We start from the raw sequence: 16152 nt of genomic DNA, 5'->3' as shown, positions 1-16152 counted from the left end.
GATGGGCAGTGTATATTAATTTAGTGATTTGAAATCTAAAATCTTCTCTTGGAGCCAGGAATTTGCAGCACCCAAGAAAAAAAAGAAATTGAACGCAGCAAGGAGCACCCTCCTGCATTTCTACCCTGCTGTAAGCAGCATGTTTTGAACTCCTGCAGAAGTATTCCCCAACTTGGATTCCAAAGTGGGAGCATTCCTGGATTACTCTCTTGTGTGTTATTTATTTCCCAGTGGTATCAATTTGTTCAAACCATTTTCGTGGGCAAAAAACCCTGCCACCATACTTTTCGTTTTTTTAAATATAAATTTATTTGAATTTTAAATTAATTAATTCTACTTAGTTTCTAGCCCACTCGCCTCTCAATCCCTCCCCACCCCTCCCATTCCTTCCCTAGAGATCTGGAGGTCCTGCCTCTCCGTTTTTCGGCCCTTTTTTGACTGGCTGTATTCTTCCGTTCCCAGACGAGGTGGGAATCCCGGCTTCCAAGTTGCATCCAGACCCAGAATCCCCTTCTCCCTTAGGAAGCAGCCGAAGTTGAAGGAGCTTGGTCACTGGGAGCAGCTGCTCCTGCTGCGTTTGCATCCATCTGGGGTGTGCGCTTGCGTTTAAAGAATCCAAACTGGAGAGATGATGGGGGCGGGGGGAGTAGAGAAGAGAGAGAAAACAGGTTTAAGATAAAGGAGAAATTGCTCAACAGTACTAAAATAATACCCCAATAATATGAGGATCTTCTAATCTCTTTCCTAAAACGTAAAAGTAGCTGCAAAGAGTACCTAATGGGAAATCTGTTTGTTGCATCTGTTTTATCCAACAGATTTCCTAGATCCTAAAAAAAGCCAGGGCATACAATTTAGTGTGTTAATGCAGTGCTTTTCAATTTTGGGAACTTTAAGATGTGTGGATTTCAACTCTCAGAATTGCCCAGCCTTCCATGCATATCTAGCAGATCAGACACAACTCAAGAATCAAAGTGTGCAGGACAGATGAAGTTAATTTTCCTGGGGAATTCTGGGAGTTGAAGCCCACATATCTTAAAAGTTGACAAGGTTGAGAAACACCCTGCTAATGTATATGAATGTAAAGGTAATTCTTGATTTATAACCATAATTGAGCCTGGCAATTATGGGTGTAAGTTGTGACAATCATATAGCAGGTCACCACATGACTGGATCCAATACTACAACCCTTTTTGTGGTTAAATGAACCCATTGTTCACTATGGGCTGATTTAAAACCATTGTAAATCATGGTCACATGACTACAGCACCCTGCAAATGGCTGTAAATGTGGGCTAGTTGCCAAGCACCCAAAATGCAGCCACATAACTGTGGTAGGGGTAACATCAGAACTTCATAATTCAGGTCATAATTAGCTTTAGGAGAGTCTGTTATCATTTCAAATGGGCACTAAGTCATATGGCCTCTTTTGGTTCTTCCTGCCAGACCATATTTGAGCTAAAGGGGGCTGACATTTTCTGTCGTGGTATGTGAATTGTCAAAAAAATATCTCAGGGGATAATAATACTGTTGTATCTTACAGCATATAGAGAATACAGCCTGTGTACACATTTTATTTCTATCTGAAGTTCCTGCTAAAAGAAATCAGTTGCCCTGCTTTGCAATCGGACAAGGGGAAAGCCTCCACTGAACCCGATCTAGGCTCTGGAGTTGATTTAAAGGAAAGGTGGGAGGGAATAAGGTCCCTTAAGCCCAGATCTTAGCAAGACCCACATCAAACTGATTGACAGCACAAACAACCAGCACAAACCTTATACAAGACAGCCACTATAATGGCTAAAAGCACGATGCCTCCGATGGTGCTGCCAATGATGATGGGGACAGGATTGAATGGCGAAATTAACTCAATTTCTGTGGTGATCTGAAAAGGAAAGCGATAGGAAGCTGAAGCCTATTCCCACAACTGGTTTCAATTCTAGGAACCCATTTACCCAGAAACCTGCTTGCTAGATTCAACTCTGCCCACGAGATAGCGTAAGAGACTAGGAGAAATTACCCTTTGCTGCACACTCATTTTGTTATTCCTCTTTGGAGTAAAAATCCTTATACAATATGCTAAAAAAGGGGAAGAACAATAGGCAAAAGAATTGTTAGATGTTCTCTGAACTTGGTTGTTTTCTTGTAGATGTTTCATTACCCCATCTGGGTAATGTCATAAGGGCTAGAAGGCAGTGCGATTGTTCTAGCAATGATAATATTACCTAGTAGTTCAGTAATGGAACATCCACAAAGAAAACAGTCAAGCTCAGAGAGCTCCAAGGACCTCACAATTCAACCCTGATTTGCAAATGAAAGATATAAGAAAATGAAAGATGGATTAATCGAGTTTGCACAATACCATTCAGCACAACTCTCCATAACTCGCTATCCTGGCTTGTCCTCTGTCCCTGAATCGCTTAATGCAGGGGTGTCAAACTGGATTTCTTCGCGGGACAGATCAGCATTGTAGTTCTCCTCCGCTGGCTGGCCTTGTGGCGGAGAGACAGGATGGACGCTTCCTGTAGCACCCTGCTAGCCAAAACAGGGTGCACGCCGCCCATGCCCCATTTTCACCAGCAGAGGCACTGTGGGCCATCCTTTGTTATTCCCAGGCCGGCCCAGTGGGCCAGATTTCAGTACCCTGCAGGCTGGATCCGGCCCACAGACCTTGAGTTTGAACCCCTGGATTAATGTGTTCTTTAAGCCAGGCTTCCCCAATCTTTCTGACTTTGCATTTGGGGGGGAGAGGAGCCCCCTGTGAGTGGTGGGCAAGTGTGTGTACACACGCAGCTCTATTTGTGTGAGTGGCGAGCATGTGTGTCCCTCACTCGTGCACATGCTCGCACAAGTGGGGATGCACGTGCACGTTTCCTACCACTTCTGTGGCCCAGTTCTGAAAGGCTCAACTCCCGGTAGTGGGCCACAGCCTGGGAGTTGGGGACCTCTGCTTTAAACTTCTCAACTCTTTCATTAGATTCGATCAATCGTGACCTTTTCAGTCTTTCCTTTCTTCTCAACGATTCATTCTTCCTTCATATGTTTTGTGCTTCGGTCTTCCTTGGTTCTCCCTCCATGATCGAATTACCTCAACGTACTTTTCTACCAGTCACTTGGCTTTGCATTCCGTTCACCTTCATTCAGCTCCCATTCATTCTTGACTCTCTTTCTTCATTCTCTGAAGTTCAGCTTATTATTGCGTTTCTCCTGGCAAGCCCAGCCCTCATTTCCAGATGGGCAGATGCATGCTTTTTTTATGAGCAGCCATTTCTGTTCCTTTCCATAAAGAACTACTCATCACGACAGACCCACTTATGATGGCAGGAAGCCAAGTCCATTAGCTTCCTGCCTGGTTCTCCTCTGTTGCTCTCCCCTCCCTTCCATTCCCCTGCGTTTCAAGTCTGTAACAACAAACCCTCTCTGTGCATCTGATGGAAAGGTTTTGCCCTGAGAAAGTTGGTTAGTCTTAAAGATGCTACCAGCTTCCATGACTCACTTGCAGCACAGATTAAGAGAACTCTCCTGAGGGCAGGACAGAAGCAATGAGTGGAAGCTTATTAAAGAGGGATCCAATCTGGAACTAAGTAGAAACGTCCTAGACAGTAAGAACAATTAATCAATGGAACAGCTTGCTTCATGGAGTTATGGGTGCACCATCGCTGGAGGTCTTCAAGAAAAGATTGGACAGATCTCAAAGGCTCCTTCTATCCCTATGATTCTATGACTCCTTCTTTGCATTTGCACTATTCCACCATTATCTCTTTAGTTAACCAATCCTGGCTGAATTACCTGGCTGAAATCCTCTCGTTCGTTCAGGAAAAATCTGGTCTCATCCACCCTTATGGATGCCTCGCTGCCAACATGGAATATTTCCGACTTCAGCTTTAGGAGTGATAAGCAAATGAAAGAGATCAATATAATTTGGTCAATGAAAGATCAATGAAAGGTCAGTAAAAGATGTCAATATAATATTGGTCTTGGAAGTGGGGCAAGGGTGCTCCTGAGCATGTGCAGAGTGACTGGCTTAGGCTTAGGAAACCTTTCCATGGAAGCCTCCCCGCCCTTCCGTTATTTCTTAATAATCAAATAACCAGGTTGGACTAGAAGACCTCTATGATCCCTTCCAGCCTATGATTTTATATTTTTATATTTCTCTCCTTCCCTTTTGCTTAGCTCACCAATCAACTGACTAAAAAAGAGAATTCCTTTTCCTTATTTTCCACATATGAATCCCAGCTCAAACATGGAAGGTGGGTGTGATGGTTGTTGTAAGCATTTCTCTTATAGGAATCAATCATGAATAGGAAATTCTTTAAAATGCTTTCTTTGCCCAAAGTATTTAATAAAAATATATCTTCTGAGCAGAGCAATGTAAGAACAATGTAATAATAATTATCAGCCACTTACTTTGGAAGATTTATCTTCTCTGTAAAAATCTCCAGAAAAATTGAATCTAATTGATTCTCCTTTAACAAGACTGTTGATAAAGCAGTAAACTTTGGGGCAAGCCACAGCCCCCAGACAGCCTCTCTGTCAAAAGAAGAAAAGAGAAGAAAATTGGTATTATAGAGTCCAGTCTGGGACAGTCATCAGAACCAAAGGTTTAGTCTTCCAGGTTTTCAAAAATGTGCTGGGGGCCTTCCTCGGAGAACTTCTTCTATCAAAATGTTTGTTTTGGACTATTCTATGCGTAGTATTTATGTGGTATCTGGTTGTATGAGGCTTTGGCTCAGGGGTGGGTTTCAGCCGGTTTGGCTGAACCGAATATTAATTTTACATCTGGTTCGGCAAACCAGCAGTTCGGATGACTGGTTGCCCCCTCTCCCCTCCCAAGAGTCTTCAAGTGGCCAGTTTCAGATCGCAGGGAAGTTCAGGGAAGTGTGGAGCCTCAGGATGGGTGAAAAACGGGCCTTCCAGAGGCTCCAGGAGGTTGTAAACAGGCCTGTTTCCGGGCTTCAGAGAGCCTCCAGAGCCTGGGGAGGGCAAAATGGGTCTCCCAGAGGCTCCTAGAGCCTCCGGAGCTTGGGGAGGGTGAAAAACAGACCTCCCAGAGGTTCCAGAAGGCCAGAAACGAGCCCATTTCCGGCCTCCAGAGAGCCTCCAGAGCCCGGGGAGGGTGAAAATGCCCCCCCCCCAGGCCCATTTTTGCTCCCAGGATGGTGCAGGAGGCCAACTGGGCCACGCCCACCCAGCAACTAGGCAGAGAACTGGTTGTTAAATTATTTGAAGCCCACCCCTGCTTTGGCTATTAAGTACCTGATAAGCTGGTGGAAAATCAGCACTCCAGTTGAGTGACAAGGGACCTGTATTCCAGGTTTCAATCATTTCCCTGGCTATTTTTGTACCTGCTCAGCCAACACTTTTAGCAGCTGCGAAACTGTATATCTTTGTTCAATGCATACACACAACCAGGCATCACATAAATACTACACATAGAAAAGCCTGTAGCACACATTCTGAAAGAGAAAAGTTCCCTGAGGATGGGCTCCAGCATGAGTCTGAAAGCTCAGAAGACTAAAGCTCTGATCCTGGTGACCGATCCTGATTGGATCCTACAATATTATCCTGCAACACATATGTTTGACTTCATTCGTGAGAATTGGTACTGCCGTTTGCTATCACCATCTCAGACAAAAATACACCTCAGCTTTTCTTCTCATGAAAAGATATCGACCCAAAAGAAGGTTCATACAGGTAGTCCTTGACTTACATTTAGTGACTGTTCAAAATTAAACTGCACTGAAAAGATAACTTACAACCAATTCTCACATTTATGACAGTTACACATCCCTACGGACATATGATCAAAATTCGGCCGCCTGGCAAACCAACATGTATTTATAATGGTTGCCATCTCCATTTGCAACCTATCCAGCTGGTTTACAACAAATAAAGTCAATGAGAGAAGCTGGATTCACTTAAGGACTTTACAACTGCAGCGATTCCCTTAACAACCATGACAAAAAGGGTCACAGAATTGGACTTGACTTGCTCAAAAAACATCTTGCTTTGCAATGGAACTTCTGCTTTCAATTGTGATCGTAAGTCAAGGACTTCCTATGCCAGATTCTTACCGTGATGCGTTTTGTGACATTCTTCTTGCTGATTCCTGTTCTGAGGGTAAACAACTGTGTGCAGGAGAAGTGATTTTTCTACGGAAAAAAACAAAAGTCATTTTGCACAAGTGGAACTGGTACCAAGTGATGATATGAAAGAAACAGGGGTATCACAAAACATTAATGTGAACAAGTTAATGGCCTGGAAAATAATAATCTGAAAATGAATAGTTGTGATTAGCCCTTCTTTCTTGCATGCTGGGAAAAAGAGGTTCAAATGACTCTTACAGACTCTGCCTAAATTGAATTTACTAATAAATGTATGCTACAGTTTGTTATTTCCAAAAATCTATATATTAGCTCATTATCCCTTTGACAATAACTCTAACTTATAAGATTCATCCCAATTCTTTCTGGATACAGGCAGTCCTCAACTAAACAGTTTGTTCAGTGACCATTTGAAGTTAAAACAACACTGAAAAAAGTGACTTATGACTGTTTTTCACACTTATGACTGTTGCAGCATCCCCAGGGTCATGAGATCAAAATTCAGACGCTTGGCAATTGACTCATATTTATGACTTCTGACAAGCAAAGTCAATGGGGAAGCCAGATTCATTTAACAACCTTGCTACCAACTTAACAACTGCAATGATTTGCTTAACAATGGTGGCAAGGAAGGTTATAAAATGGAACAAAACAAACAACTTACTTAGCAATGGAGATTTTGGGCTCAGTTATGTCACAAGTCGTGAACTACCTGTTTTAGAAAAGTGACAGTAACCAATGTTTATTATTTTGACCAGGTCTGTCTTCTGTCCCTTCCACAACAACCAATCAGTTGTTCTGACCCAAATGAGCTTCCTACCCATTGAAACGCTCCTTCAAAGTATTTCTGCAAGTGTGGGCTTTCCCAAACTGGATGACATCATTCTCATTCAAGTGCTGTTTTAATCACACAAAAACAGACATGCATGCAATAACTTTGCTGCTGGTATCTACATACGTATATAAAGTAAAATACCACTCATGCATCATCACAAAATCCCCAGAACCGTAAAGCCTGCAAACTTGATATTTGGCATGTATATTCCTCTTGGCTTCTAGGTGCTCACTAAGAAAGGATTTTTCAAAATGACTATCAAAGCATTAGTATTTCCTATACTTTAACACGCTTTGATGCTAAGAATTTCTACTCCCCCTACACACCTGAAAAGAAATCTGTTCCAAATGAAAAACACAAGCAGAAGAAAGGCGTTTCAGTTTCAATTTCATAGCACCAAGCAGCTTTAGTACAGAACAGTTGAGCTAAGGCTCTTTGCTGTCTCCTTCTTGTTCACACAGCAAATACTATTTCATTTTCCAAACAGCCCTCAACTCTCTTACACTCTGACATGACGCTAGGCAGATGAATACCAATGGATGCTGGTAGGCAGAGGCACAATTTTTTCCCTTATTTTCCTCCCCAAAAACTAAGCCCGACCACATAGTTTCATAGAAAAGCACAGGTATTGAGCTAGAATATAATACAGGTAGGCCTCAACTTACCACCACAGTGGGAATTAGAATTTCTACTGCTAAGCAAGGTGTTTTTAAAAGGAATCACACCTGATTTTACCATCTTTTTTGCCACAGCCGTTAAGCGAATTGTTATGTCCCTGGAACTTGCAAGAGTTCCCACCCAGGTCCGCTCACGCTGCGGGGGCGTTTGCTGTCCCTCATTGGCTGGTTTCCCCCAGCAGCCGGCTATAAAAGCAGGCTGCGGGGTTCAACCAGTCGCTGATCGCTGCAAGCCAGTTCCAGGCTTGGCAAGCACGTTCAGTCCTTTATTACTCTAATAAAGTATTTGTTGCACCCATGCCCTGGTCAAGCCTCTCATTGCTCAACTACAACACTGGCGACGAGGATGGGATGGCTACCAGAGGCAACTCGCAACAGCTGAAGTCACTGAATTGCTGAGCCGCAGCCGCGCTGCCGGAGAGCTCGGTCAGCAAGAAAGCGAAAGTAATAGCGTCTGTAGCCGCTTGTTAGCAAGCTACAGAGGAAAGTGAAGCGCTGCGAGCCGCAGCCGCTCAATTCAAAGAGCGCGAAATTCAAACGGCTGTCGTTGAATTTCAAACCGGGATACAGCGCGGTGCTGTAATTCCGAGTCACTGACACTTACGCAGGCGCGAAATTCAAAGCGCTATCAGAGCGGTTAAGCCATCACCGCCTACACTCTCCAGGAGCGCGAAAATCAAAACGCTGCCAAACAGCCGTTGCAGCTTACCGCGTGTAAACTCAGAGAGAACGGGAGGTGCGGAGCCTCCCAGAGCTGTAGTCACTTGCCTGCCAAGGCACAAGAGTTTTTCTTTCCTCCGTTGTTGTCCCAGAGAGATTCCATAGCAGTTAGCCACTAGATTCTCAACATGAACTCCAACCCAGCCTTCCCATCGTTCAAGCCGGATGAGGAGAAATGGGAGTCATACAAGAATCGTTTTAACCACTACATCGACGCCATTGGGCTGGCTGATGCAGGGGAGCACCGAAAAAAATCATTTTTCCTGAGCTACTGCGGAGCCATCGTCTTTGATACTGCCACAGCACTCGTGGCTCCACGTGAGTTAAAAACGCCCCTGGACAGAACTGTTAGAAATCCTTACTAACCACTATTCTCCTAGACCCTCACAGATTGCCAGGCGATTCACCTTCCGAATGAGGAAGCAAGCAGACAAAGAGACTATCAACCAGTACATGGCTGCCCTCAGGACTGCAGCACTCCATTGTGGTTTTGGGAGCTACCTAGATGACATGCTCCTCGATTAGCTAGTCTGCGGGGTCAAGGACCTTCACCTCCAAAGACGCCTACTCGCTAGGAAGGACCTCAACCTCGCTCAAGCCGTCGAGGAAGCCCTGGCAGCGGAGCTGGCAGCACACTTAGCCACCGAGATCCAAGGTCCTGCTTCCAAGCAAATTGCAGTTTCCGTCCACTCTGAAGAGGTGGTCATCGAAGAGGACCCCAGTGATGCGGCCGACATCCACCGCCTCGCCCACACCAGACACCCGCAGGTAGGAGCCAAGCAAGAAAGCATCAGTCCACCCAAGCACATCACCCTGTGCCTATCCTGTGGTGGATCTCACCCGAGGGCCACCTGCAAATTCAAGGGGGCCACCTGCAACAATTGCCACAAAAGGGGGCACATCGCCAGAGTCTGCCAAGCCGCTCACAACTCGGCACAAAGGGTCCCTTCCTTTTCACATTCTGGACCCCAAAGGCAAGTATTGAACTGTCGCACTTGCCACCTTGCTAAGCACGCTTGCCATGCCATTAGTAAAATCTCACTCTCCGTTTTATTAGAAGGTAAACCTTGTCGTATGGAGGTTGACACGGGGTCAGCGCTCTCAATTATCTCGTGGAGCACCCTCAAGAAACTACAGCCCAGACTATCCAGAAACCAGCTCCAGAAGTGCCAGCTTAATCTGAAGGACTACCAGGGGAAGGACATTCCTGTAATCGGCAGAGGCAAGTTTCTTGTTAATTTTAAAGCTTTCAAAGGCCACCTACCTCTAGTGGTAGTTAACGGCAACCTCCCTACACTCTTGGGACTTGATTGGTTCCCCCACCTCGGCCTAGGGTTAACAGGAGTCCATGCTGTCTCAACCTCTGACACTGACTCCTTATTCGCTGACTACTCAGACGTATTCAGCGATGAGCTAGGGTGCTATAACGGTACCCCTATCTCATTCTCAGTCGACCCCCAAGCAGTCCCAATCCGGTTGAAACCTCGTAGAGTCCCATTCGCCATTCGGCCTAAATTAGATGCGGAACTGGATAAATTATTAAAACAAGGGGTCATTGAGCCAACAGATTTCGCCAAATGGGAGACGCCCATTGTCACACCCCTCAAAAAAGACGGTAGCCTGAGAATTTGTTCAGACTACAAAACCACAATTAACCGCTTTTTACAAGTTAGCGCTTACCCAGTACCCGTCATTCAACATTTATTGCACACTTTTGAACCTGGCAACATTTTTGCTAAATTGGACATGTCACAAGCGTATCAACAGTTCCCTGTTGACAATCAAACAGCCGAACTTCAAACCATTGTCACCCACAGGGGTGCTTTCCGGTGCAAGCGTTTCCAATTTGGCGTAAGTGTTGCTCCAGGCATTTTCCAATCCCTCATGGAGCGGATATTGCAGGGCCTCCTGGTGTAGTACCTACTGACGACGACATTTTGGTCTCGGCCAGGGACAGACCCCAACTCTTCCAGAGAGTTCGAGCAGTGCTAGAGAGGTTCAGACAGCATGGCCTCAAGTTAAAACGGGAAAAATGTGCCATTGCCACTAGACAGGTGGACTTTCTGGGTTATAAAATTGACGCCTCAGGCATTCACCCCCTGGAGTCCAAGGTTAAGGCAATTCACGAGGCACCCACACCAACCTCCAAAGCAGAACTGCAGGCCTTTTTGGGATTATTGAATTTTTACGCATCATTCCTACCCCACAAAGCATCAGTGGCAGAACCCCTTCACAGACTTTTGGATAAAAAATCATCTTGGCACTGGGGGCACAAGGAAGATACCGCTTTTCGCTCAGTCAAGTCACTACTCACTTCAGATGCAGTCCTTATTCAGTTTGACCCTAACCTTCCATTAGTGCTGGCAGCTGACGCATCCCCTTTGGAATTGGGGCAGTGTTAAGCCACAGGCTCCCCAATGGCTCCGAGGCCCCCATCGCCTTCTTTTCCAGGACGCTCTCTGCAACAGAGCGCAATTACAGTCAAATCGATAAGGAAGCTTTAGCAGCTGTCGCAGCAGTGAAGAAATTTCATGAATTTCTTTTGGCCACTTTTTCGAGCTAGTCACGGATCATAAGCCTCTCCTGGGTCTCCTAGCAGGAGACAAACAGACTCCCCAAGTGCTGTCTCCCAGGATGACGAGGTGGACCCTTTTCCTAGCAGCGTACTCGTATAAACTCATACACCGTCCGGGAAAAACATTAACCCACGCAGACGCCCTCAGCCGCTGCCCCTGCCTGCTCCAGCTGAAGACCCTGCCCGGTCCACGCTATCTTCGAGGTCACCCAGCTTGACCTTCCCATCACTGCCCTTGACATCGCCTCCAAATCCAAGGCAGACAAAACGATCGCCCAGGTACTGGACTGGGTGGGGAGGGGGTGGCCCGGAAATAACATTGATACCAAATTCACGCCTTTTAAGACCCGTCAACAGGAGTTATCGAGCTTGCAGGGCTGTTTGCTATGGGGCACCCGAGTGGTCATCCCGACCTCACTTCGCACCCGAGTCTTGGAGGCACTACACGAGGGCCACCCTGGCATCGTCAGGATGAAGGCGTTGGCACGCAGCTACGTATGGTGGCCAGGCCTCGACGATGACATCATCAGATGGGTAAGCTCTTGCCATCCCTGCCAAGAATCCCGACCATCCCCTCCAATCGCCTCCCCCACTAAGTGGGAAAGCGCCAGCGCACCTTGGTCCAGGATTCACATTGACTTGGCAGGCCCGATTCACGGCAAAATGTTCCTGGTGGTCGTGGATTCTTACTCGAAGTGGATTGATGTGGCCCAACTATCCACGACCACCACACAAGCAGTTACCAAGGTGTTGACCCGCTTGTTCGTAACACACGGGTTACCAGACTCTATTGTTTCCGACAATGGCCCCCAGTTTGCCTCAGCCGAGTTCAGTCGTTTCGCCGCTAACCTGGGCATCCGCCACATCTTCACGGCTCCCTTTCATCCTGCCAGCAACGGCTTGGCAGAGAGAGCCGTTAGGACCACTAAAGAAGCATTAGCCCGGTTCAGCAAGGAAGACTGGCACCACAGACTCTCACGTTTCTTGCTGAGCCAGCACTCAACCCCGTGCACAGCCACCAATAAATCACCGGCTGAACTCCTGATGGGTAGACGCCTGCGAACAGTGTTGGACAGGCTTCACCCTAATTATTGCCCAGACTCTCCCCTCGCTTCAACGTCGGGGGTTAGACATTTTGTCTTACAGGAACCTGTGTTCGCAAGGAACTACACCGGAGACCCCTTGTGGATTCCAGGAGAGGTCGTGGCCATCACTGGCCCCAGGTCGTACCGAGTCAGACTGGAGGATGGCCGCATCTGGAAAAGGCACCTGGACCAGCTGCGGAGGCGCCACGGTACCTATGCCAACGTTGACGCCTGGGCACAGATCGTTCCCAGGCCGCTACATCAACCACACATCAACACCAGTGCCGGTGACCCGTCACCTCCTCCAGTCGAGCCGAGGAGCCTGGACATGGACCGTGACCGTCTGATGACTGACCTGCCCGAATCTACAGATGAGGACGCATCTCCATCGACCAGCTCTACGACTCCCGAACCAACGCAGACCGATGAGCGAGTTCGTGATTCCCCACCAGTCCAACCTGCCACTACAGACTCTGAATTACCTGACAGCTCACCAGAATTGCGCCGTTCAGGGCGCCAGCACAGACCACCCGCGTATTTAAATGACTATGCGTGTTCGCATCTGGGGGGAAGGGGTGTTATGTCCCTGGAACTTGCAAGAGTTCCCACCCAGGTCCGCTCACGCCGCGGGGGCGTTTGCTGTCCCTCATTGGCTGGTTTCCCCCAGCAGCCGTCTATAAAAGCAGGCTGCGGGGTTCAACCAGTCGCTGATCGCTGCGAGCCAGTTCCAGGCTTGGCAAGCACGTTCAGTCCTTTATTACTCTAATAAAGTATTTGTTGCACCCATGCCCTGGTCAAGCCTCTCATTGCTCAACTACAACACGAATCACATGGTCCTTAAACAAATTTGGCTTCCCATATTCACTTTCCTTGCCAGAAGCCACTTGAGAACATTGCAAACAGTGATCCCATGACCCAAAACACTGCAAACAATGTTAAGTACCTATCAGTTGCCAAGAGGCTGAATTTTGATCCCATGACTGTGAGGAGGCTGCAATAGTGTGAGTGAGAACATTGTAAGTCACTTTTTTCAGAGCCATTTTAATTTTGAACAGTCATTAAACAAATGGCTGCTAGTTGAGGACTATCTGTACACTTCCAATACTTAAATCTTTACTGCAAGTTTCTTCCTCCAAACAAACATTATTCAAATCTTCTCTCTTGCAGGCACTCTAATCAATCAGGAGTCTTCTTCTTACCACATCACTGTAGGACGGTGTTATATTCCAAAAGAATCCCTGTTTTGTCTTCAAAGGAAGCTCAAAGGTTACATTGAGTGCAGTGGCATTTGAGTCCAAATTCCTCACCTGCCAGGACAAAAAAGGAAATGGAATACATTTGGAAGAAATGGAATCAGGTAGAGAAGAAGATGTTGGCAATGTGAACATGTCAGGAGATTAAAAAGTGCAGGGAGCAAACCAAACCAAAAATTGTAGAGTCAACCCATTGCTCCATTACTCCTGATAGGTTTCGATATGCTTGATATTCCTTCATATAGCTATTCAGGTTTTTCCTGAAATTCTCTGTTCACCCAAATAAAATGGACCACTCATAAAGACCCATGGAGCAGGGGTGTCAAACTCAAGGCCCGGGGGCCAGATCCAGGCCACGGGACCATCCTGGAAACAGCGAAGGACTGGCCCGTGGTGCCTCTGCCAGTGAAAATGGAGCTCAGGAGCGCTTAATGCAGCCCTCCTGAGCTCCTTTTTCACCGGCAGACCTCTGGAGGAAGCCATCACAGCCAAAAACAGAGCCTGGGAGGGGTGCCCCCCGCACGAGTGAGGTCAAGGTGGCCACACCCACCCAGCCCCCTGAAGTCAGACACAACCCTGATGCGGCCCTCAATAAAAACGAGTTTGACATCCGTGGCATAGAGAGAATTATGGTAGGTATGTATGCGAAGAGAGATGGATAACTGGAATGGTGAATGGGTTGAGTAAAGGAGTACGTGCAGATTTATTTATTCACTTTTTAAACTGCATTTTTGAACCACTCTAATCACATCGTTCTGGGTGGTAAACAATGAAGCAGAAAAATAAAATCACAAAACAATATAAAAATACAAATAAATGCAGGTAGTAGTTGAGTTACAACCATAATGGAAACTGCCTATTAATGGCATAATTCCTAATGGTTCATAAAACAATTGGTCCCATGATTGACCCGATTTTATGACCTTTTGGGGGCAGTCATTAAGTGAATTCAGTGGTTGTAAAGCAAACATCACGGTACAGGGAATGCTGGGGTTGTTAAGCAAACCTGTTGTTTGCTATGAAGCAGATTTATTGAAAACTAGAAGAAAATGCCATTGTAAAATGTGGTCATGTGACAGCAGAATGCTGCAAACCGCTATAAATACAGCTGTGTTTCCACACCCTGAAGTGAAGTCCCATGACCATCGGGTTGGGAGGTGGCCGACCATCAGAACTTCAGATCTGGATCTCAAATTCTCCCTTTTTGGGTTCAGTCATAACTTCAGTGGCCACTAAACAACTGGTCATAAGTCAAGGGTTACCTCAACCTATACAGATGAATTCCCCAAATTAAATAGAGCTAAATGCACTAAAATAAGAAGTTTAAATAGTCTTCTGGATGTGAGAACACAACTTGTTTGAAGCCTATTCCATAATATGGGGCCACCACAAAAAAGGCCTCCACTTCACCCAAGTCCCTCAAACTTCATGAGCAGGATGGACTCTCAGCAAGCCTGCTTGAGAAGACCAGAGTGGATGGAATCAATTTGGACAAGAAAGATATGGATTTAATTATTGTAAACCCACGCGCGGGGGGGGGGGGGAGAGAGAGGGGGGAGAGAAATCCATTACCTCATAGCTATGTGTAAGTATTTTCTTCTCTGGATCCTGAGTAGAGAAGTTGAGATATGGAGTGGATTGAAACCTAGAGGGGAAAGGAGAAGCCTCCGTTGGTATCATGAAAGAGGCAGAGTCTTACTTCTTCCCTTAACAACATCCCTGTGAAGTAGGCTGAGTTGAGAGAGCACAACTGGGCCCAAGCCACAGTAGGTTGCCTATAATATGAAGTCCCTGCTGATAATCCAGGGCTACCCTGGTTTGCGATAGTGGTGAATATCTGTAGCTCAGTTGTAGGATGAGGGTGAAGGTTCATTCTCCGTGGGACAAACACCACGTCAATTAAAAGCCAAGATCCATGAACACCGACTGGCAGTCAATTACCATGATCCCAAACCTTTAATTTCTACCCATACTGACATCAAACAGCACCAGTTTGATTGGAGCAACACAAAAATCATCAGCCATGCTACCACCCGCCATGCTTGTGAGTTCAGTGAAGCCTGGCGCTCCACAAGCAATTCCTTCAACAGACACATTGACCTACAACTAGCCTACAAACTCCTCAGGATCCAAATCAACCACACAACCAGTCTCTGAGACAGCACCAACCCTCAACCAACTCATGCAACCTCTACCCAGCAGATCACCTCCCAATGACCCTGATGTAATCTCCTTATCTCAAGACCCATCACGAGACTCACTGATGACTCACAGCCGACCTACCAACTAGACCCTCACTTCACACACACACACACACACACACACACGCCTGAAGCCCTTATAAACAGAGGAATACTGACATTGATATCCCCTAAACTCCACTGAAGATGTTAAGCTAGCCTGGTAATGAAACATTTGAAAACCAACCCAGAAGCTTGGAGAACAAACCGTCACCCTCGCACTACTCTGGTTGTTGGGTTCTTACAGAACTAAGCCAAAGTCAACCAGGGAGCTTCTATGGCTGAGAATGGACTAGAATCAGTGACGGAATTCAAATTTTTTTTTACTACCTGTGGGCATGGCTTGGCTTGGTGGGCGTGGCAGAGGAAGGATACTGCAAAATCCCCATTCCCTCCCTGCCCCACTAACCTGCTTTCCAGCTCCATTTTCCTGTGCAGGGTAACCAAAGAAGACCCAGCCAACCAGCAGGGACTCAGGTGGCGGAGAATAGATGGGGGTGGGACTATTGAGAGGTGGTATTTGCCAGTTCCCTGAACTATTCAAAATGTCCGCTCTCAGTTCTCCAGAACTGGTCAGAACCTGCTGAATGCCACCTCTGACTAGAATCCCAGTTTTCCAGCTCCTTCTTCAATATTTTCGCCAGAAACCAGGGTTATTCTTGGGAAATGG

At 46.5% G+C, this 16152-nt stretch overlaps 1 protein-coding gene across 1 annotated transcript in view; it reads right to left on the bottom strand.

Annotated features, from left to right (window-relative positions):
- Positions 1-296: 296 nt before the first annotated feature.
- Positions 297-16152, bottom strand: part of LOC113443746 (integrin alpha-X-like) — a 53013-nt gene continuing 37157 nt past the window's right edge. The window contains exons 23-29 of the mRNA XM_026712164.2: positions 14815-14887; positions 13189-13296; positions 6068-6145; positions 4401-4523; positions 3783-3875; positions 1768-1878; positions 297-620 (exon numbers count right to left, since the gene is read on the bottom strand). Coding sequence (XP_026567949.2) covers positions 519-620; positions 1768-1878; positions 3783-3875; positions 4401-4523; positions 6068-6145; positions 13189-13296; positions 14815-14887 — 688 coding nt within the window. The 3' untranslated portion in view covers positions 297-518. The remainder of the gene's footprint in view (positions 621-1767; positions 1879-3782; positions 3876-4400; positions 4524-6067; positions 6146-13188; positions 13297-14814; positions 14888-16152) is intronic.

This window comes from Pseudonaja textilis, chromosome Z (assembly GCF_049901715.1).
Source record: "Pseudonaja textilis isolate UNSWEBS1 chromosome Z, rPseTex1.2, whole genome shotgun sequence".
NCBI lineage: Eukaryota > Metazoa > Chordata > Lepidosauria > Squamata > Elapidae > Pseudonaja > Pseudonaja textilis.
The sequence above is the reverse complement of the archived record's forward strand: the minus strand, read 5'-3'. Positions and strand labels throughout refer to the sequence as shown.